General features: G+C 38.7%; 1 protein-coding gene across 1 annotated transcript; it reads left to right on the forward strand.

The window, feature by feature from the left end:
- Nucleotides 1–760: 760 nt before the first annotated feature.
- LOC120272110 (probable disease resistance protein At4g27220) lies at nt 761–3,796 on the forward strand. Its single transcript, XM_039278860.1, has 3 exons — nt 761–878; nt 1,389–2,810; nt 3,165–3,796. Exons 1-3 carry the CDS (start codon nt 761–763, stop codon nt 3,794–3,796), a joined length of 2,172 nt encoding a protein of 723 aa, XP_039134794.1.
- The last annotated feature ends 19,677 nt before the right edge of the window (nt 3,797–23,473 follow it).

Here is a 23,473-nt window from a genome sequence, read left to right on the forward strand (position 1 = left end):
TGTCCACAGATTGTACAGCGGCGTCCATTGGGTTGACTTGGTAGTCGGGTGTTAACCCATGCGACAACCACTATTGTGGCCAGTGCTACCACCGTGGTCCTTGCCACGGCCGCCACGTCCATGAGTGCCGATGCTGCGATCATAGAAGGAGGAGAAAGTTGAGACAAGGACTGATGGCGGTAGTATTCTTAGAAAGATTGTTGCATCGTGTTTACTCAAGGAGAAGGAGAGAGCGAGCTTGGATAAATGTTGGGAAAGTAGATTGCATGGGCATCAGGGTGGCCATCGTGGCATATTGGTCATTCAATCCTCGGAGCATGGTGAGAACAAAAGTCTCGTCGGAGATGGCCTGACCGACGTTGCCAAGTGCGTCGGCAAGGGTTTTATGTTTATGACAATAGTTAGACATTGTCATATCACCTTGGACAATGCTGCGGAATTCGGCCTTGAGGAAAAAGGCGCGGCTTTTCTTGTTATCACGGAACAAGCTTTCAATATCGGTCCAGACAATGTAGGCGATGGTGTCGCCGCGCATGACGATATCAAGTATCTCCATGGAAATGGAGACATAGGGCCAAGAAAGCATGATATAGTCGTGCTGCAACCATTCATTGTCTTCAGGGCGGGAATTTATGCCGTTGATGTGATCTGTAAGGCTGTATTTGCCAGAGTGACGAGGAAGAGAGTTCGCCACTTTGTGTAGTTAGATGACTGGAGGTCGAGGATAATAGGAACATGTGTTTTAATACTAGCCACATTGATGGCTTGGGTGGAAAAAGAAGAGAAGAAGGATAAAGAAGTGGTACTGGAGTTTGTCGACAGGGTGGTCATGGCTTTGGGTGGGCAAGGCAAGAGCTGGGATCAGTCTCTGATACCATGTAATAAAATTGAAACCCCACAGAAAATGAGATGTATATTGAGTATTTTATAGAGTACATGTACATCTTTTGAAAGTTTGAATGTTAACAATAAACAAAACAGAATAGGCTACAAAGGTGGAGTTGTTACATGAACGAGTCAATGCTTGCATGTGTGTATAACGTAATGCAAACATGTTTAATTCCTTAACCATTATATTTCTAATTTAGTAGATTTTAGTAATACAGTTTGTTCATATTATTTATAAAAAATCTTGCATGTTTGTCATCTTTTCTATTGAAAGTTTAATTTTTGCCCTAGCTAATTAAAAGCTGAGCAAGCTATATTTGTTGACGGAGATTATGAGAGCCGTCACAGGACTGCTGGCTGGTGTTTGTCAACTCGCATGCCTTAAAATATGTCAACAATTTGACCATATCAGGAAAGTTAAAGAAAATGAACAAACTATGCAGAGAGAGTAGATTGGTTGGAGTGCCAAGAAACAGACATTCGTGCCAAATTGAATACAGGCAAGGTGCGATATGGAAAAAGACCGAAAGAAGAGGTAACAAATTGGTTGAAGAACTTGGAAGAGATAGAAAATGATGTGAACAGCTTAGGCTCCAGTGATGCACATCATATGTGCTTCAAAAGGCATTGCCCAAATTACTACTCCCGTCTGAAGAGAAGCAAGATGATAGTGAAGATACTCCACAGAGTTAAAGCTCTTCAAGAGAGAGGAAGTTCATTTACCCTAACTGAAAATATATTTATTGATTCACTACTTGAAACTTCATATAGTTTGCCCGCAACAACCTTACATGGTAGTTCAGCTGAAAGGAAAAAAGAGGAGATTTTCCAATGTATCATGGATCCTGAGGTGAGTATTATTGGAGTATTTGGTATGGGGGGTGTCGGCAAGACAACCATCATGAGGCACATTTACAATCATTTGAAGGAAACACGAGATTTTGATATTGTCATGTGGGTGACTGTTTCAAGTTTTTTCAACTTAGAGAAGGTACAAGAAAAAATTGCAGAATTATTGGGCTGTGACCTCTCCTCGTGTGGCGATGAAACAAGTAGAGCAATGAGGTTACTTGAAGCATTGAAAAGGAGAGGGAACTTTGTAATCTTTTTAGATGATGTGTGGGATAATGTTTCTCTACAAAATGTGGGCATTCCCAAAGCTGATAGAAGTAATTGTTCCAAAATTGTGTGGATTAGCCGTTCAGTCAAAGTTTGTCATAGCATGGAGAGCCAAAAGGAAATTAAACTAGAGGGCCTTACTGATGAAGAAGCTTGGAGTTTGTTCAAGGATAAAGTTGGCGGCGAAGATGTTATGTCACCTGCTATTGAGCCAATTGCAAGGAAAGTAGCCAAGGAATGTTGGGGGTTGCCATTAGCCCTTATTACTGTTGGGCGTGCTTTGAGGAAAGAATATCAACTGCCTATTTGGAGGAATGCATTGCAGGAACTCAAGACATCCAGCACTGATCAGATTGATGGCATGGACAGAGATGTGTTTGGGAATCTTAAGTTCAGTTATAATCGGTTGAGCAGTGACAAAACTCGTGCATGTTTCTTGTATTGTGCTCTATATCCAGAGGATGCTAAAATATTAGTTGATGAGCTGATTGAGTACTGGATGGCTGAAGGCTTGATCAATGAGGAGGAGAGTATAGAGACTGCAAAAGACAAAGGGCATGCTTATCTCAATGAACTCAAAGATGCATGCATGATAGAATGTATCGAAGATGATCATAAATATGTGAGGATGCATGACTTGATCCGGGATCATGCGATTCACATCACAAGGGAACAACCTATCTTCATAGTAAAAGCTGGATTGCAGCTGAAGGAATCACCTAAAGAGGAAGAATGGGTTGAAAATCTAGAGAGAGTATCATTGATGATGAATGATATTAAAGAAGTGCAAGGCCAACCAAATTGTCCCCGACTATCTACCATGTTGCTACACGACAATTATTGTCTAGTTACTTTATCCAACATGTTCTTCACGCATATTAACAACCTTAGAGTTCTTTTTTGGGAAAGAGGAGCGGGGCGAACCCACTAGAGACCCAAGGACGTGCACAAGCCTCGGTGGAATAAGTGGGGACGGGGCCGCGCTCACGTGGGCGCTGAAACCACCCGTACACAACCACTATTCACAACTCCCAGAAATGTGCCCTCAGCCGAGAATCGAACTCTCACCACTCGGTGAGAACTCTCTCAGACAGGAATAGAATCACTTCCAGATTCGCTTTCTGACTTGATGAATCTTCATGCGCTTATCTTGACAGCTTGTCGTCAGCTTGAATGTCTGCCTTCTAAGCTTTGGAAGTTGCAACTATTAAAACTAGGATGGCTATCTTCCCTGAAAGAAATTCTTCAAGGGCTTGAAGAATTAGTAAAACTTAGACATCTAGATATTTCCAATGGAGGATGGAGAAGTTTTCCATCCGGAGCACTTCTAAAAATGTCCTATCTTGAAATTCTTGACATGCAAAGCAGTCAGTGGGAGTTTTCATATGGAAGCAACGGCGGCACCCAAGATAATTCCACATTTTTACAAATCATGAGCTTAAAATGTTTGGCCAACTTTTCAGCTGATTTCACTGATGTGTTGACCTTCAATAGCTATATTCACAGGCTTGATAATTCTGAACCCTTCAAATATTTTGATTCTTTCCTATTTGGCGTAACTCATACATATGATGGACATAATGTAGAAAATGAGAGCATGGAGAAAGTTATATTGCCTGATACTGCAAACTATTTGGGAATAGATGGTTGCAATTTCATCCAATTATCAGATATTGTTTTCTCAGATGATTTAAAACAGTTGATAGATTGTAGAATTCAAAAGTGTAAGGACATGGAATGGATTGGAAAGGAAGGAGAAATTATTCTACCTAGCTTTAAAAAAAGCTAACTTAAGTGGATCTTCACAGTTTTAAGGGCTTGTGTAAAGAAAAAGCCCATGAGGAAAGCCTCAAGAACTTGAGACAGCTGTTTATTTTTGCATGTCAAAATTTAAAGCATCTGATACCAATTGATCTGCTAGTGAACAACCTTCAAAATCTTGAAGAAATATCAATAATGGAATGCGTTAAGATGGAAGATATAATTTCTGGTAAAGCTAGTGCCTCTACCACTATCCTTCCAATGTAAAAGAAATTGAAGTTGTTGGACTTGCCAGCATTGACAAGCATTTACCAAGGGAAATTGTTTTGTGAGGCACTTTATGAAATCCACATAATAGATTGTCCCAGAATGAAGAAGCTCCCATTCTTGATAAACAATTTGCAGCCTGCTGTGATGAAGATCATAGGGAACAAAAATTGGTGGGAAACGTTGGAATAGGAAAATCCACAGCTGAAAGAACTTCTTCAACCCTTCTTTCGAGACTGACTCATATAGTATAACACGTTTAGGTAATCATCCTATGGTTGTGTTTGAATGCTAACTAAAAACTATTGAATGGATTTTAAAACAAAAAAATAATTTGGAATAAAAGCTTATAGCTGAGGTAATGACGCTTTTATTCAATGAAAATAAATTATGATTAAATATTTAATATCTATATTTATTTAAATAACTGTTTCATGGGATAAGTTTGGATGATTTTGGGTTAGGTCTTGAAATGTCCATTAGAGTACTCTTGCCCGTAATTTACTTCTGATATTGGTTTTTTTTTTTTAACAAAAACAAATTTTATTTTAACTTAATTTCTATTAACAGGTGCCAAGTTCTTTCAAAAATTAAAGGCTTATTGAACCAACAAATAATCAAGGTCAGTTCTAAACCTTTCATGTTGTTTAACTAGTTAGTTTACTGTTATTCATTTGAGTAGATACTAACATGAAGCATGCTATTAGATTATATATATACACAGGGTTTAATTGTGCTATGTTCACATTTCTAAACCAACAAATCTATATTTAAATTGGATCAACTATTTAAGAGAAGGATAGTAAGTGGCAAAGTTTAATGAGAGAACATGAATATTTGATTTTTTTGTTTTAGAAATAAAATTTTTTAAATCCTAAAATCTAAATTTTCTAACAAAAAGCCCAGTTTTTGAATTTCTAAATTCTTGATATCATGAAAATATATATGATAATATGCAAAACAGTGTATTTTCTCAAAGTAGGCAAAAAAGAGAAAATCAATGATTTTAAATCATGATACTGGAAATATAAATCCTCAAATTGAAATATGAGTCCTAAAATCTAAGATTTCTAAGAAAAAAAAGCTCAGTTTTTGAATTTTTAAAATTCTTGATATCATGAAATCTGAAAAATGCATAAAACAATGAATTTTCTCAAAGTAGGTAAAATGTAAAATTCGATGTTTTTTTCAAAATTAATAAATATCATAATATATATATATATATAGAAGACTAAAGGGCATGTTGCCCTAGCAGGACTCCAAGTCCCCTTGTTTGGGAGAAACTCTAGATGAACATTTGAAATAGTTTCTAAATATAATATTATAAATTCTAAAATCTAATTTTTTTTTTAAGAATACATAAATATTTAAAATCTTGTTATTTGAAATATAAAGCCTTAAACAGGGAAAAAAAGTTAAAAAAAAAACTTAGTTTCGAATTTCTATATTCTTCATATAATGAAAAATGCAAAATTTTTTATTTTATGAAAATATACTAAACAACGAGTTTTCTCAAAGCAGGACAAAACAGGAGCAATGAGATTTTTTTTAAAAAATTTATCAGTTCACAATTTATGAAGATCTCATGATAAACAATTTGAAAAATTTAAAAGTCTGTTAAAAAATAGTAACTTAGAGAATTAAAAGGCATGAAACCTTTTGAGAAGAATGTTAGAGAATGTTAAACATATGAAAGAAAAGTGAGACAGTTAGCATGACAAAGTCCTTTTATAAAGATTATTTGATTGATATTTGAGGTATGTGGCTTTCGTATGTTTTGTTGGAAAATAAGATATTATTTTTTGAACAAATTCTCTATAGTTTGTAGGGAATGTTTATGGTGGACAATACAAATTATTCTAACAAAAAAATACTTATTTGATTTATGTATATAATGAGTCAGTTGCTAATGAAATGAATGCTTCAAGCCTTTTGGTAAGCATGAGAAAGAATTAACTATGTCAAATTTCAATGGTTTCAACTTAATTAAATGAGCAGAGAGGAGACTCTTCTGAGGGAACTCTGAGTGGAAACTTGATCATCTCGCTCTGATCATCCCGCTCAGACCTCGTCGCTCCCCCTTGCCATGGCAAGCGGGGATCGGCATCCAGCCCCTTCTCCCACTTCCTCACAACAAAAAACTTGGGCACAGCTGGCCTTATCTCTCCGTCAGTCCTCTGATAACTCACCCCTTCACAATTCTCAAATCCTTAACAAAATCAAAGAGTCTACAACTGATTTTATCAGATTGGATGCTGATACCATCAATAGAGCCCGTATGAAATTCTAGCATGCATTGTTTGGGAAGCTTTTTGGTAAACCGCTTCCCTTCGATCAAGTCAAATCTACCCTTCTTGACAAATGGAATGCTTTTGGCGAAGTGTTCATCTCTGACCTCCCCAATGGTTTCATCCTTATCCATTGCTCCTCACAGCAAACAATGCAGCGCCTCCTCCTGGACGAACCTTGGTCTGTTAATCGGCATCATCCTTCAACTATCACTGTGGAAGCCTTACTTTGAGCCAACATTTCGCAAAGCTCAGCACTGCCACCATTTGTATCTAGCTTCACAATTTACCGATAGAATTCTTGGGAGAAGAAACCTTGGAAACCATAGCTAACAAGTTTGGTACTCTCCTCAAAGTGGATGATTTTACCATTTCCATGGCCAGATCCAAATACGCCCAAGTATGTGTTGAGATTGATCTGTCCAATCTGCTTAGTCGCGGCTTTTGGATCGGAGATGATCTCCATCGAGTCTTTGTGGTCGTCATGTACAAACGTCTTTCGACATTCTGCTACACCTGTAGAATGATTAGGCACGGCAGTAATTCATGTTCTTGATCAACAGTGGCTGGTGCCGGCAAAACCATCTCATTTCACCCAGTAGGGCAGAATGGGGTAGTGGTTAGCTAGGTATCGCCCACCGGAGATCAGAACATGAATGATATTAAGCATAGTCCCGAACCTCAATCGTAGGAACAATCTGAACAAACAAACCAAATGCGCCGGACTCCAATTACGGTCCTTGGCTTCTCCTGTCTCGCCGGTGAAGCAGCGCTCATGGTCGTGGTGGCGGCACGCGTGCCAGCCACATGTCGGCAAGCGCAGCAGCCGCTTTAAGTTCTGACGCCAGCAAACCCCGAGGTGCCGCCCTTCATAGCATACGTGGCGGAAAGGAATTCGATGCTGGTGGGCGGGCACTCCCTTCCCAATGCCACTTTCTCTGACCAACCTGTATCAGCATAGTTGCCTATCCATCCTAAACTAGTCCTATTCTAACTCACTCATTGCCTTTTCCCATCCCAAGACCCAAAAGAATCCAACCACTTCACAAGATAGTGAAAATCTCTTCAAATCTCATTGTCGCCCACTTCACCCAGTCATGACATGTCTTTTCAAACCTCCACTGACAAAGGAAAAAGCAATGTTCCCACTCGCTCAAAATCTCTACCCCCCATTCTTCCCTCCTCGTTAACTCGTGCCATCCCTTTCTCTATCAAACAAACCCCCTGGCTCTCATTCTATCATAGTAGACAAGGTTTCCTTTGTCCTTGAAGAAGAAGATATGGAGGAGGATGACAACCAAGATGAAGAATTCATCGATGATGATAAAAATGATATGTCCACTGATGAGGACCCCGACAGAGGCCCTCATGACTCTATGACCCTTGTTCAGTATCAGACCGAAGTTAGACGAGAAGCACTAATCCAAAAAGGCTCACACATCTCGGACACTTCTTCGAAAGAAAGGAAGAGTAAAGATCGGGGGTCCTTCCTCCTAATTCTACCTCTCCTTCAGCTTTATCCGTGATTACTTCTAACAGGGAGTTCATTCTCGTTTTTGCTATCTTTTAGATTATTTCTTCATGAGTACAACTAAAGTGATTTGTTGGAATTGCAGGGGATCTCAGCACGAGAAACTTTCTACTCACGTTCTTCGTCTTATTCATACCCACAAACCTATGGTGGTTTGTCTCGTCGAAACCAGAGCCAATTCCAATCGTGTTGATCGTTTCTAAAGAAAAACCCCCAAGCACTAGGACTGGGCTGTAGTGCTTTCTGACGGATTCTCTGAGGGTATCATCGTGCTTTGGCACAAAAATGTCAGGCTGGTAACCCCAATCGTCGTGTCCAAACATGCTCTCTATATTGTCATCTCTTCTAACCCCTATAGTAATCTCACTATTTCCGTTGTCTATAACTAGCTTCTTTTTCAAAAACAATGTTTTCTCTGGCATGAACTTTCTAAAATTACCCCTCTTCATATTCCCTGGCTTGTCGTGGGAGATTTTAAGTCCGTTCTCCACAGGACTGATCATAAGGGGGGTTCTTTCGCTTATTATTCCTTGATTTTGTTGAAAGTAACAATTTGATGGATTTAAATTTTTTTGGGCATCCTTTTACTTGGTGTAATAACCAGTTAGGCCTTGCTCGACGTTGGGCTAGGCTTGACCGTTGCCTTGTTAATTTTGATTGACTTAATACTTTTAAGTTAAATAATTTAGAGCACCTTACCCTTTCTTTTTCTGATCACTCCTCTCTTCTTCTTTCTTCTTTCACCTCTTCGCAACATCACTAAATAATATTCCTTTTTGACAATAGTTGGTTTGATTTTCTGGGCTATCATTCTGCTGTTCATGAAGCCTGGAATTGTTTTCCTCATGGGAACCCCATGCATGCTTTCTCACACCTTTTATTTCGCACTTACTCTAATATTAGAAACTGGTGTCGTCATGGTGTTAATAATGTGGAAAGTGCCATTATTGACATCGAAGCTGATATCAGTAATATCGAGAATTTCTGATTTTACCCCGGCTTCCCAATCTCTACTTATGGATCATAATGCTAAGCTTTCAACTCTCCAACACCAATGTAATATTAAATGGGCTCAGCTCGCTCATTTGTCATGGATCAAAGACGGTGATAAAAATACCAGTTAAATGGATCATTATGCTAAGTTTTTTCCATGCTACCACTCGTATTCACGCTCATCATAATAATATTTCCCAGGTCATTGATGCACAAGGGAATGTTTGTATAGATCAGATAAGCATTGAACAAGCCTTTCTCTCTTTCTACCGAAACCTCTGGTCTGTGACTTCCGCAACCCCAGTAGACACCATTGAAGCACTCCCCATTGACCTCCCCCATCTTTCAGACTATGATGCAGTAACATTAACATGGGAGGTCACTAAAGAGAAAGTCTATCTCACTCTTCTCGATCTACCCTCAGGTAAGCCCCCTCGCCCCAGATGGTTTCAACGTTGAATTTTATCGAAATTTTTGGCATATCATTGGGGATCAACTTCTTTTCAGCTGTCCAGTATTTCTTTGAAAATTCCTTCTTGCTAAATTTTTATTACTCTCATTCAAAAAAAAAAAAAGCCCCAAGTTGGTAGCTGATTTTCTTCTGATTTCTCTTTGCAACGTTAACTTGAAAATTATTTCTAAAATTCTTGCCAATTGCTTGAAGCTTGTTCTCCCAAACTTGATTGGTTGAGAGCAAGTTAGATTTGTTTCTAATTGATGTTCCTTTGACAATATTATTGTTGTGCAAGAGATTGTTCATACCTTAGAGAATGATTCCAAATGCCCCCGAGGATGTTAATCAAATACGATATCGAAAAAGCATACGACACCCTCAACTGGAGTGCAATTTTTGCTATTCTTGCTCGCATGATGTTTCCTCCAATTTGGATCTCTTGGATCTCAACTTGTCTTCAATCGTGCTCCTTCTCCCTTCTTATCAATGGGAACCCATCTCCTTGGTTTCCCTCACATCGAGGTGTTCACCAAGATGACCCCATGTCTTCATATCTGTTCATTTTAGTTTCTCAGCTTCTCACCACCATTCTTAACTTTAGCCTCTCCAAGAATTCGATTCTCGGATTTAATCCAAGCTTGAAATACAATTTTAATCACATTATGTATGCAGATGATCTTATCCTAATTACTCTTGCTTCCCGTAGAGCAACCCATAATATAAATCTATGTTTATCCATCTACTCTAATCTCACAGGTCAGCGTCCTAATTTGTCTAAGTCCTAAATCTTCTTTCCCTCCTGATGCAACAAGCATGTCTCCAAACGCATTTGTGCTATTATGAATTTAAACCCAGCCATCTTCACCTTTAAGTATTTAGGCATTTGAATTTCTCCCAAAAGACTTGCTGCCTCAACCTTTAAACCCATAGTGGACCAAATCTGCAACACTTGCAGTCACTGGAACAACTTTAATCTCTCTTCTGCAGCCAAAGCCATTTTAATTAATTCCACTCTTCTTAGCATCCCCACTTATGTTCTCTTTGTCTACTCCATTCCTGACCTTATTCTTTCTGAGATTACCAAAGTGGTTAGGAAATTCTTCTGGAGTAAAGACAACAACGGAAAGGGCATCCATAATGTGAACTGGAATACAATTATTGAAGGTAAGCCTGAGGGGGCATTGGAATTAAAAATCTTTCTCTTGACAAGCACTTGTTAATGGCAAAACATGTTTTCAAATATTTAAACAATGATGATGTCATTTGGATTGACATTTTGAGATTGAAATATGGTTGTATAAACTTCTGGAAGAATTCAGCCCTGGCTAATTGCTCTTAGTTCTTTCGAAGTCTTTACAAATATGCAACTCAAATTAAATCTTTTTGTTGGATAAACTTTTTTAATCCTGAGGGCACTTCTTTTCTATGGGATCCTTGCTGTTTTGATTTTCCAATCGCCTATAAACCTACTTATATCAACATGAATGAAGACTTGAATCAAACTACCATTTCTGACCTTCTTCATGAGAATAGTTGGAGTGATATCCATTTGAACCATTTCTTTGGCCCCAGTTTTAACAAGCATGATATTTGTATTGGCCCCATTGACAGTGCCTCTAACAACCATTGGATTTGGAGTCCCATCACTAAGAAGAATAAAATTTCTATTGTAGTCTATAGCCATTTAAATCAAAATATTTCCACTGCTGATGGCTGGCCCGGGTGGCAATTACTCTGGAAAACCCATGTTGCTCCTCGTGTAAAACATTTCCTCTGGACTCTCTTCCATAGCCATTTATCTACATCCAACTACCTTCATCTGATTAACTTGGGTCCAAATAATTCTTGTATTATGTGTGGCATGGACATAGAAACTGCTGAGCATTTATTTTATAATTGTACCAAAGCCCAATGGATTTGGTCCCATTTAAGCAGCAGAACTAATATGCATATCCAGTTCCCTGGTGGGTTTAATTCTGGTTGTTGGCTCACTGAAGGCTTTTTCCCAAAGAACATCATCTCCTTCATTGCTGCGACAGCTTGGTTTCTGTGGAAAGCCCGATGTGATGCAATATTCCGCAATATCTCTCCAAACCTCCCTGTTGTGGTAAGCAGAGCCATTGCCCATGTGCATGAACACCTCAATGCCAACAGAGAGCTTCTAGGCCGGAAGCTTCTTCTAAACAATTTCTCAAGTGCGGATGGACTCTTCCTCTTCTCTCACGCTAGCACCAATCTAGCCACTAAGGTACGTTCAATTGGTTTCTTCCTTTCCAACACTAATTGCATTGTCTCTTTTGCAGGATGTTTCTCTCAACCCCTTGACAATACCTCATCTGATGACCTGTTTGCTCTTGAAGCCGCGCTTCAAGTTGCTCTAGAGACACATCTTCGGGTTTAGCACATATTCATGGATAACCACACGTCTTGTACAAGAATCAAATAGCCCTGACCCCATTACCTCCTGGAGATATAGCCAACAAATTTCTAAAACTTCGTGCACTCTTGAAACCTTCACGAAACGCCAAGCATCCATTACATTCCTAGGCCCTGGATGTCCTCAACCTCTTCCTCTTCGGACACGAGCTGCCTCATTGGATAATGAAGACCTTTGCAGAATCAGGATTTATATTTTAATCCATCTTGTTCTAGTTGTATCTTTGTTCTTAGTTTTATTCCTTCTAGCTTGTTGTTTCCCTTTGATTTTCTTTTTGAATAAATAGTCCCCTCTGGGGTTCTTTTGACAAAAAAAAAACTTAATTAAATGAGCAGGAATGCAATGTCAATTAACATTGAATTAATAGCTTACGCTACCAATACGGGAATACATTCGTTTATTAACTTTACAATTGATATCTAATTTATTTATTAATATTGTGATATGTTAAATGTCTAACAATTAGAATATGGTGTAAATTTAGCATAATTGAGGTTATAATATTATTAGCGTCTAACCAATTGATTAAAATTTTATCAATTTTCAAAGTGTTTCTCAAATATGTTTATTACTCATAGATGTACATTATTTAGTTAAGGCATAAGAATGTATGACAAATGGAATATTTCAAATTAAATTGGCATTAATAAGAAGCCCTTAACTTTGCTCAATGATTTGAAATACTTGGCATTACTATACTTGTTGTTTGTTATTTGACTTATCTCACCCTTTTTGGATTTTCAATCTCAGGTTGGGAAGTTTAATTATCAATGTTGGCAAGATTGATTTTCAAGATTGAAAGTTTGGAAATAATGATCACTGATATCTTTATTTTAATTCATATTATTAATTGTATTGAACCCAGCGTTGTTGGTCTTCTTCTACTTGGATATTATTTAATAAATGTTGAAGTGTTTGTGATTTATTGTTGTATGTGTATACATAAAATATCACAGTCTTGCATGGTAATTCCCTTTAATATATCCTCTCCGTTCTTGATGTTCACAACTCTTTTAGGAAAAGTGGGTCTGTTAAAGACGGATGTTCTTGTAGTACGCACATCATTTCAGAACTCAGTTGATGGCAAACTTGGAACGTGAACTCCAGTTGGTGATGGTGATGGACTTGAAATCAATGTGACATAGTAAAAAAAAAAAAATTCCAAACTTAATCTCCACTCCACCAAGACTTGGGTACCTTCTATTAAAAAGATGGTGTAAAAAGACATGGTGTTATTACTTGCAGATGCCATCATAAAATTCTGCACAAAAAAATACACATAAGTCCAGAACATTTATTTATTTATTATTTTTCATTTCTTCAAATCTTGCATATAAATCGCTTTTTCCGATTTCCCCTCTCCTATGTCACAAATTAAACATTTTTACTTTCTCTACATTCTTTATCATCTTCTTCATTTTCATTCCCTAATCACTAGGCTCTAGAGTTAAACCAAATTTCATTTAAATATGCAACATAGGTGACACTTTAAGAAAAATTTATATACTCAACAGGGCATATTTCATATGTAATTGCTCATCCACGGAATCATTTAACACGATTATCTAGTACTATATATATTGTAGCTTAAAATATGACAAAGTAAAAAAGAAAAGAGCCAAGCTCATGATCATTAAATACAAGCACATCACCACTATTCCCCCAGTCTCAAAAAAGACATGCTATGAAAGAACCAGAAGTCTTATGTGGCATGAACCACATTACACAGGACCACAATTAATGGATGCTTAAGTTAGTACATCACATAAAATTGGAAAACCATCCATATGTAAAGCATATAAAATACTAAGTGGGGCTTATAAGCAGAGTATACAAGTGTTCTTTTTTTCAGACACATAGACACACTACATGGCATGCAAGCAACAAATTGAATAAAGGAAAAAAAAGCATGGGGCCTATCAATAGTGGATACATTTTACACATAGAAATTAAATCACATCTTTTTATAGATTTCTAGCATCACATGCATATTTGTTTTATTACGCAATTGCATACGGTTAATCTATATTAAACCATGCTTGCTTCCAATGTTTTTAAAATCGGACCGGGGAGTGAACCGGTCTTATATTTGGGTCACGGGTAAAAATCAAATAATATATATTAAAATGTAGAAATTGCCAGGATGCCCTCCCAATCAAATGATATATTTAATGACTTCGCTTGGGTCCTCCTTGTTGAAGATGGCTTTGATTAGAGAAATTAAGATTCACTGTTAAGCATTGGAACTACAAGTAAGTTAAATTAAAGAACTTGTAGCTCTTGGAGGGTTTAGTTTGTTTGAATGCTATTAGTTGTAATGAACTTAACTTATAGTGCTTGGTTGTAACTAAAGTGCCATGTGGCCTTGTCTAGTTAATATGTTGTTTATGTATGATTAAAATCTATGAGGGAGTAGATCAGTCTTCAGAGAGTAAGAAACTAGAACTGAATGAAAAACACATCTCTTCCAATTTCTTTCAATTACATTCAGTGAGCACACACAAGAGTGAGTCAGTGAGAGATTAATCCACCCTCTTTAGATCCTACACTCCTCACTCTCTCTATTACTCTCTCCGGCTTTGGCTCTCTCACCAACCTCGACGCGGACAGTGCCATCTGGCCGGAGGTGAGGCTGCTCCAATTGGTCCCATGCAGTGGGTGGCGGCCCATGGCACCGTTGGACTCGCCGGAGGCACCTCCGATGGTGCCAATGGTTTCTGCTGCTCGAGTCTCTCGGGGAAGCCGCGGAGGGCCAATTCCAAGTCTTTAATGTCAAGGAGACCATCGCTAAGGTAGATCTCCAAGGATGGAATTGCAGTGAAGATGGCAGCAGCTTCTGCGGCGGCCATTTCAGGGAAAGTTCGTATGAAAGCAAGGAGATCGAGATCTTGGATGGCAAAAGGCTCACAAGAAAGAGAACTCATCAAAGAGTTATACATCTGCATGACACAATCGGCATCCTTGCCATCGGGTTCATCACCGATGCGATCGGCATCGATGCGCTCTTCGGAGCCCAAGAAAATAAGATTAAAAAAAGTTAAAATAATAAAAGTTCAAAAACCGGGGTTTGCCCGGTTTCGGTCCAACCGACAGGTTCAATGGTTTTAAATCGGTTTGACCGGTTTTAATGTTGGTCAACAATTGATATTAAACCGGACCGGACTGCAGTCCGGTTCCCAGTTTTTCTAGTCCGACCGGCCGGTCTGGTCCGGTTTTAAAAACATTGTTTGCTTCACAAATAGAATTATAACCTCTTTTGGTTGATTTTTTTTACTTTCTTCCTATTTAGGTTCCTTTCTTGTTTCTCTCCTGTTCTTACTCTTCCTTTTTCGTCTTCTTCCATCGTTTCTTTCTTCTCTATTCTTTCTTTTCTCTCTTTTATGTTTTCTTTTTGTCTTCTTCCTTCATTTCTTCCTTTTTTGTTCTTTTTTTTTCTTCCACACATTGCCATGCTCTTTGTGGAATAGTTATGAGATTTTTTTATATATAAATTAATCTTTTTTTTAAATCTCTTTAGAATTTGTCACTTGAACCCATTTTTAAAATTTTTTTTAAGATGCTTTTTTTCCTTACTTCTATTCAAACTATAATGATAGATTTTTTTTCTTTTTACTCTTAATCACAATAGGATAATAGTAGAACCTTTATATATATATATATATGTGTGTGTATTAAGTTATACACTTTTTTGTTTACTCCCATTCGAATTAAGATGATAGAGTTTTAATAAAAACATAACTTATAAAAAACTATATAAAATTAATATAAGTTCATTTTGATGAGAAGGTTTTGGGTTATGACAATATATATATATATATAATTTTAAAATTAAAGGGTTCTTGAGACATAATTTGTTACGCAGATTCTAAGTAATATTTTTACTGGATGTTATATTAATTTGTTTAAATAATACAAAGAGGTTTTGCAAAATTTATATATACTTATTTATATAATCATATTTTTGTCTTCTTTAACATCTTAAATAATTCAGTCATATTCTTTACTATATTAAATCATTTCATTAATGAGTACTTGCAAAACAAATCAAGTAGAGGAGAGTCTCATTTGGGACCTCTGGGTAGTTGCCTCGAGGGGAGGGGGGCTGGTGGCAAAGGTGGGGACGACAGTGAAGGCGGTGGAGGAGACAAAGGAGATAAATGCAGTCGCAAAGAAGGTAAGAAGTCTTATGCGTAGGTGGTAAGCTCGTCATCCTCGGGGAGAGTTTCTGTCTGTGAAGGGGATGGCCAGAATGAGCTCGGCGAGTATTACTACCGATCGTCATCAGGGAGAACCACATCTAATCGGAGCTAAGTGCCCTTGCTCTCTAACTAAGATGACATATGGGTGATGCTTCCATCCCTCCCACACGATGGTGGAGTGCCGGCATTAGGTGGTCTGCCTTAGATGCACCGGCGTCGAACACATGACTGCGAGATGGCCGGTGATGCGATGTCCTCGTCGGAAGAGACTTTATGTGCGGTCAAAAAGGTTGAGTTTAACGGATCAACAGGCAGTTCGTCGGAAGGATTTTGTGCCGGAGGTGGCGACTTCGGCAACTCAACAGCCAACTCATGCTTCCCGTTTGCTCTCACTCAAGCCGGAGATTGTGAGCATTAGAGAGAATCTCGCTAAGGTGGCGGTCCTTACTCTCGTGGAGGGTTTCATCAATGAGTCCAACTTTTTAGAAGTGGCTCTTTCTATCATCAACAAGACTCTTGCTCGGCCCAATCCTTCCTTTGAATGAGGACTCCTTTCTCATTCTGTTGGCTTGCAGGGAAGAGGTCAAGGATGTGTGTAAGATCGGCAGTTTCAAAGGTGGCCACTAAGGATGGACCTTGTACGTTGAAGTTGACCCCCTTGGTCTGCCGCTATCAGGGCTTGCAGCCGGGCTTTTGGGGAGGGATAATGGGTCCTTATTTAGAACCTTGCCCTCCATGGTTGGTGTTGGAACATTATTTCTGATGTGGTGCAACCGGTGGGGGAATTGATAGCATTGTCACAAGTGTCTATGCCTCACAAGCGCTTCATCTCAGTGCTAGTGCGTCACCATGCTGGGGCTTCGCTGTCTTTAGAGCTTGATTGTGGGGTCTTCTCGACCTTTTGACGGGACCTATAGAGGATGATATGTCTCACGGAGCAAGGTAAGGAGAAGAATGTGGATGTTGGTGGTCGGATAGCGGATCATAGATGTACTCTTGACTTCTCTCTAGAGGAGAAGAGGAAACAACTGCTGTCCTAGGCGACCTTAAAACATATTGGGCCAATGGAGCGTTATTCAAGCCCAGACGATGGAGGGGAACATAAATTGGCTGTTAGTGGCATGCATTGAGGTAGGCTAGTGTTGGAGGATGCGGCGACAACCGGTGGAGAGAAGATGGTGATCGTGGTTGAGCCCTGCTCTCACGGTGACATGGTTGAGCCCTGCTCCCACGGTAACGGTACTTCAGTGCATCCTCGATCTCGAATGGTGGTGAGTTGACCCACTGGTTAATTGGATGCCAAGGATTGGACCAAGACTGCATGGTTCGAGAACTCGACGTGTCAAGCAATGGTTGGTGCAAGATCCGGTTTCTCAAATAGGGACAACTGTCGAGTATAAGAAGTCCGAGGGTTGGTTTGTCTATGAGTGACGTACGATGCGCCAACACTTCACATGTGGATAGGCAGTTAAAGAAGCTTTCCTCATGTAGTGCTAGCTCATAAGGTGATGGATCCAATTGCTTGTGCTAGGGCGGACTAGATTATGGGTTACTCAATTTCTAACAATGCTGATTTTGATGTTGGGCACCCGCTTTTGCTATGCAAAGTGAGCCGGGTTATGGGCCTCTTTTCTTCACATATGGGCAGGGTTGTGGATTAGAATACTGAAGCAATGTATCTTCTTTAGAGAGTGGGCCTATTCCCTGGCTGGATACTGTCAAGGAGAGGCATGATGTTGGGGAGGAAAATCATATGGAATCTTTAAAGCTGGGGTTCTTTGAAATTGCAACTATGAATTTTAGTAATGAAACCTTGGTGCCGGCTATGACATCCCCTGTAGGTTTTATTTGGCAATTTTTAGTAGGGGGTGGACTCTAACACCTGCAACTAGTCGTCCTACTACCATAGTGGACTACCTACCTAGGGAGTCTACGGAGACAGATGATTTTCATTCTCCCTCTACACTAAGGAGATGTCGGAAAGCTTATCGGAATCTGATGACTCGATTACCAAATTTGAGAGAAATCTCAGGGAGTTAATGCTAGATCTGCACAGGATAACTGAGTTGAATATTATGGAGCAACATAAGGGGACCTGTAGAAGTGAGAGATCGAAAAATCCATCCTCACATTTCAATGAGGACGCAAGCTACATTGCTAAATCGCCAAAATTTACTAAGAAGAAGTTGTCGTGAGGAGACAATGGTGAGGATATGACTTCCAAACTGCTTCTATTTTCTAATTGGACTAATACTCAAATTGGAAGCTATTGTGATGCTTCTGGTATTTTTCTTTTTGGATTCTGCGTCTGATTGTATTAACCATCTCCACATGTTAGAATAGTCTTGTGTGGCCCCTTTGCGGGAACTCGTGGTGACCTCCTCGATGAGGCCACGATGCTTGATGTGTGTTTATGAATATTATTACTCAGAAAATAAGTTGTTTAGGGAGACCGATGAAGTGGTTTCTAGTTAAGGACTTTTTAAATTTACATTTTGCTTATGTTTGTTGTCTTCAATAATCTAAACTACAGGAGATTTCCCCTATCCTTTGGCATCAGATTGGCAGGAGTGCTGGAGTTCCTTGGATTATATGTGGGGAATTCAATGCAATTTTTGATGTGGTGGACAAAATCTCTTGTCCACCTAATTTGGAGGATGTTAGGAAGGCAAACGCTTTCCTAGATGACCTGGCACTGTAGGAGCCACCATCTGTTGATAGAAGATTTTCATGGACTAATGGTCAATCTGACCTAACTTTGGGTTAAACTGGATCACTTCTTAGTCAATTACGAGTGTGCCAACATCTTCCCTAAATTGATTTAGAACAATCTCCAAAAACTGGGATAGATCATGTGCCTATTCATCTAGAAGACGGGTAAACACATCACAAACACATGACCTTTTATGTATGAATTGGCCTAGTCCATTATGGAGGGATTCCAGGAGTTAGTAGAATAGTGGTTGATGGATCTATCTCCTAAGGGCTGCAGAGCATTTATTTTGACAAAAAAAAGTGGTAGAGCTGAGGGGACAGCTACAACACTGGGCAAAGTTCTCTTTTGGATCCACAAAACTCAAGAAGCTGGCTTCAATGGATGATCTAGAAAATATTAATATTGCAAAAGAGTCTAGATTTTAATCATCATTGTAGTTCAAACTGAGGAGGATCATTTGTTGAATTTAAGTGAGATCCGTAAACAAAAAAATTATACTGGAAACAAAGATGGAGACTTTAATGGTTGAAGGAAAGAGATAACAACACCAAATATTTTCATGCGATGGCCAATGGGTGTAAAAACAGGAATTTCATTCCTAGTATTAGTCACAATAGTGCTACTTTGGCCGATCCTATGGATATAGGAAAATTTTTCTCGGCATGCTTACAACAGCAATTTGGCCTTAAACGAATGTTCAGATTTAGGGTAGATTACCGGAAGTTATTAGCTAACAAGTTGTAGGTGGACTTATCTCAACTGGAATGACTATTCTCGTTAGAGGAAATTAAAGCTCGTGGTTTTTTTATCTGGGAGGGGATAAGGAACCGAGACCTGATGGCTTCCCTTTGCAGTTCTTCAAACAATTCTAGGGAGATAATCAAGTTTAACCTTCTACAACTTTGTGACAACTTCTAGTTTTTGGGGAGCTAACTTAGAAAAGATAAACTAGGCTAGTATTGTGCTCGTCCCAAAAGTTGATACTCAGGAGGATTATTGTCCCATCAGTTTAATCAACTCCTCCATAAAAATTCTATCAAAACTCTTGGTAACGCGTCTGAGTAAAGTCATAAACTCTCTAGTTGATATGGATCAATTGGCTTTCTTAAAAGAATGTTACATCTTGGATAATATTACCACTACAGAGGAACTGATTTTCAATTTGCACGAGTGTAGACTTCCAGGGCACATTTTAAAAGTTGATTTTGCCAAGGTATTTGACTTGGTTGATTAGAACTTCTTGTTTGAACTCCTAATCGCTAGGATCTTTAGGACAAGATGGGTGGGCTGGATCAAGAATATTTTATGCTCTCTGAAGGCTTCGATCCTTGTTAATGGCTCATCTAATGGGTACATCCACTATCAATGGGGCTGAGGCAAGGAGATCCTCTTTCACCGTTACTGTTTGTTATTGTTACAAATGTCTTGAGTTCGATGTTTTCCCATGCTCTCAATTATAAGATCTTGATTAGGGTGTCATTGGGAGAGTTTGGAAGTAAGTGTAACCTTCATTATGCTGATGATCTTCTAGTTTTGACTACGGGTGGGCTGGAGGACCTTAGGATTATTAAGCTAATTTTATACTTGTTTGAACATATGACTAGGTTAGAAACTAACTTCACAAAAACGTGCCTTTATTCAAGTAGACTGGGGGAGCTACCTAAAATAGCTGCTGCCGATTCATTAAATTGGGGTATTGGACTCCTTCCTATAATTTACCTAGGTATTTCGATATTTGGTAGTAGGCCCCGTAGGTAGGATTGGGAGAGGATTATTCTCAAGGTGAGAAAGAGATTCTCCTCTTGGAAAGTGCAACAACTCTCCTTAGGTGGGCATTTAACCCTACTGAACTCTATTCTATCAGTAATACCAACATATTGAATATCCATCTTTTGACTGCCTTGTTTGGTCATAAAAGAAATTGATAGAATTCGAAGGGATTTCTGGTTGTCGCCTGGTTGTCTGGAAAAAGCCTTTATCGTCCATGTGATGTGACCAGGGGAATTAGGGTATTCTGGATCTCACTAACTTCGACCAGGCACTTTTAGGGAAGTGGTGGTGGAAGTTTATGACTGATCCTTCTTATTGTGGAGCAAAGGTATTGAAATTCAACTATGGTTTGTCTCGATGGAGGTTGGGACCTAATCTGTTTGGTAGGATCTTCTTCTTTTGGAAATGAGTGTTGAGTTTACTGTCGGTGCTTAGGGGTGCATCTTACATGAAATTAAGTCAAGAAAGGAGACATTTTTTGGAAAGATCGCTGCCTTTATTGGAGGGCACCATGTATCTGTGGCCGGATGAATTTAGAGAATATCAACAACCTAATGGCATGGTTCATAAGCTAGTTCATCTATATAATGTGTCTCCCTTCTCAGAGAATGAGGTTTTTCAGCATATCAAAGATTGTCTGCAGGAGTCAGATGGGGTGATGTGTGATAAGAAGTTATGGAGGCTTACTGGGAATGGGGTCTTCTTGGTCAAATCTTTCTATAGTTTCCTAATTGATGGGGGTGTGAGATCTCCCGTGGCAAAGTTCTTTTGGCGTAACTGGTGCCCTAAGAAAATCAACCTCTTTTATTTGCTTGCTTGGAAAAAAATGAAAATTCTTATGTTGAAAAACCTGGGGCACAGGACGTGCAATAGGTTTTCGACCGCAATTTGTGTTTTGTGCCGCACGGGGATTGAAACTGCCGATCATCTCTTCATTCACTACCCGTTTGCCAAACATGGGTGGGATTACTTTCTTAGGCTTCTTCATCTTCCTAATCCACCTGCTTCCATGTGTCACCTTTGGTGGCAATGGAGGTCATATTGGTGTCCCACTAGAAGGGATTTTGGGGACCTTGTTGTGAAAAGCGATTTTTTGGAACATTTGACTTGCTAGAAATGATTAAATTTTTAATGCCAATATTTTGGCTGTGCATTGCATTATCTTGAAAATTGACTAGATTTTTTTATCTTGGTTCTCTTCAGTCGATGTGGGTCTTAGAGAGAAGTTTGAAAATGATATATCTACTATTAGAAGAAGACTAGAGTTTTTAGGCCCTTGGGTATAGGAGTTTGGGGTGACTTTGCTAGCAGAGGAGGTTCATGATTAGAGCAAGGGCTAGGGCTCTATTGCAGTGGCCTTGAGGAGGGCATTTGTTCCTCGATATGTTCTTTTACTCTTTGTTTTTCTGTTTCGGTTGTACTTTTACCATATCTAGGGGTAGTTGTTCTCTTGTGTTTGTTCCACTATCAGTAGTAGAGGGTTATTGTACTTGTTTCTTTTAATTGAAGTGGTTTATCCACCTTTTTAATAAAAAAACATTTCATTAAATTAGTTAGTTATTTTAAGCGTAGCTAGTGTTAGAATTACTCTTTGTTTCCAAGAGAAAGTACCTTCTTATATGAAATAAATTTTGTTAGGAAACATCGCAAAATTATATAATACCATCAGAGGCATGCGGAAGCACAAACAAAATTGCAATATTGTCTAATTGTTTTAGTGAACACTCTATATTAAATTGAAAAGGCCTAGAAAATTACCTCTTAATGTTTGAAAGCCTTTCCTTTGATAAGCCGAATTTATCCAATGGATTGTCGTAGATCTCCTCCTATCTCTGAACAAAAGTCTCACTCCTCAAGATCACACGCTGTAATTGAGAAACAATCTCCTCTTCTTTTCTAAATAGCGGCTAGGTTTAGAGAGGAAGAGAGAGTGCTTGGGGATCTTTCTCACTAAAGAATTAATTGATAGAGACTTCATAATATGAGACTTCATAATATGATAAACATCATCATAGAGACTTCATAATATGATAAACATCATCATAGAAGTTCTATTAGAAGTATGAGTCCTAATGTAACTCAAATCACTTTTGTCTTTAAGTATTTATAATTTTGATTAACTATTTGACTCCATCAAATTTAAATCAAAATTTAAACTTAAGACAAAAACACCCTAGATCGATTTATAATTTCATTCATTCCATGAAGTAAAATTATAAATTGATAATTTTACCATTGTACTCAAAACAAGACTGATTCTTTATCCCTTTAAGCGTGACTCCCTAGGTTCATTTCTATTGGTAATGGAAGGATACCAAAGGATATGGGTGACACCTAGCCAGCCCCGTGGCCTCACGTCCTAACCCAAATTAAACACGAATGAGTAGATCATTATGAACCTTTCCGATTATGATTATCATATGTGTATAGACCCTTCGTTCTTGTATCCCTACCGAGTGAGAGCCATGGTAACTGTCAAACTTACTGAACTCGATCATATGCTAATAACCATAGTAGAGTAATATTACTAAACTACACTTTGTGTCCCACACAATTAGTTTGACTGCCTTGGACATGGTCTTCTAATTTTACATACTTATAATCATATAGGATACTAACTGGTTTACTTCCGAGAAAACGAAATTCCTTTTTGTGATAACTCACAACTGCTACTTGCCCGACATAGCCCGCACTTCGAGGTCGACTCTACCAAAAGGTAAACTGAGCCTAACAACTCTAGTAATGGATCATACATCACAAGTACATTGTGATCATGATAGCTCAGGCCTAAGGTTCACTCATATGATCATAACCAATAATCCCAATCATTGACTGTCGAAGAGTAAAACCCATGTGATTGGATTGTTACGAGTCATGTTCGAATACACCAATCCCAGTGATGTATTTATAACATATACTCTCACTATTCCATAGTGTTTCAACTAGCACTCTTTGTCAAAGTATTTGTTATACAAATTCTTATGAACCTTTTAACGCCCAATTAAAGGTTCTCCGATTTACGAACTATTTAAGTGTATAAATACCAGACC

The sequence above is a fragment of the Dioscorea cayenensis genome, chromosome 2 (genome assembly GCF_009730915.1).
Source record: "Dioscorea cayenensis subsp. rotundata cultivar TDr96_F1 chromosome 2, TDr96_F1_v2_PseudoChromosome.rev07_lg8_w22 25.fasta, whole genome shotgun sequence".
In the NCBI taxonomy this organism is placed as follows: Eukaryota; Viridiplantae; Streptophyta; class Magnoliopsida; order Dioscoreales; family Dioscoreaceae; genus Dioscorea; species Dioscorea cayenensis.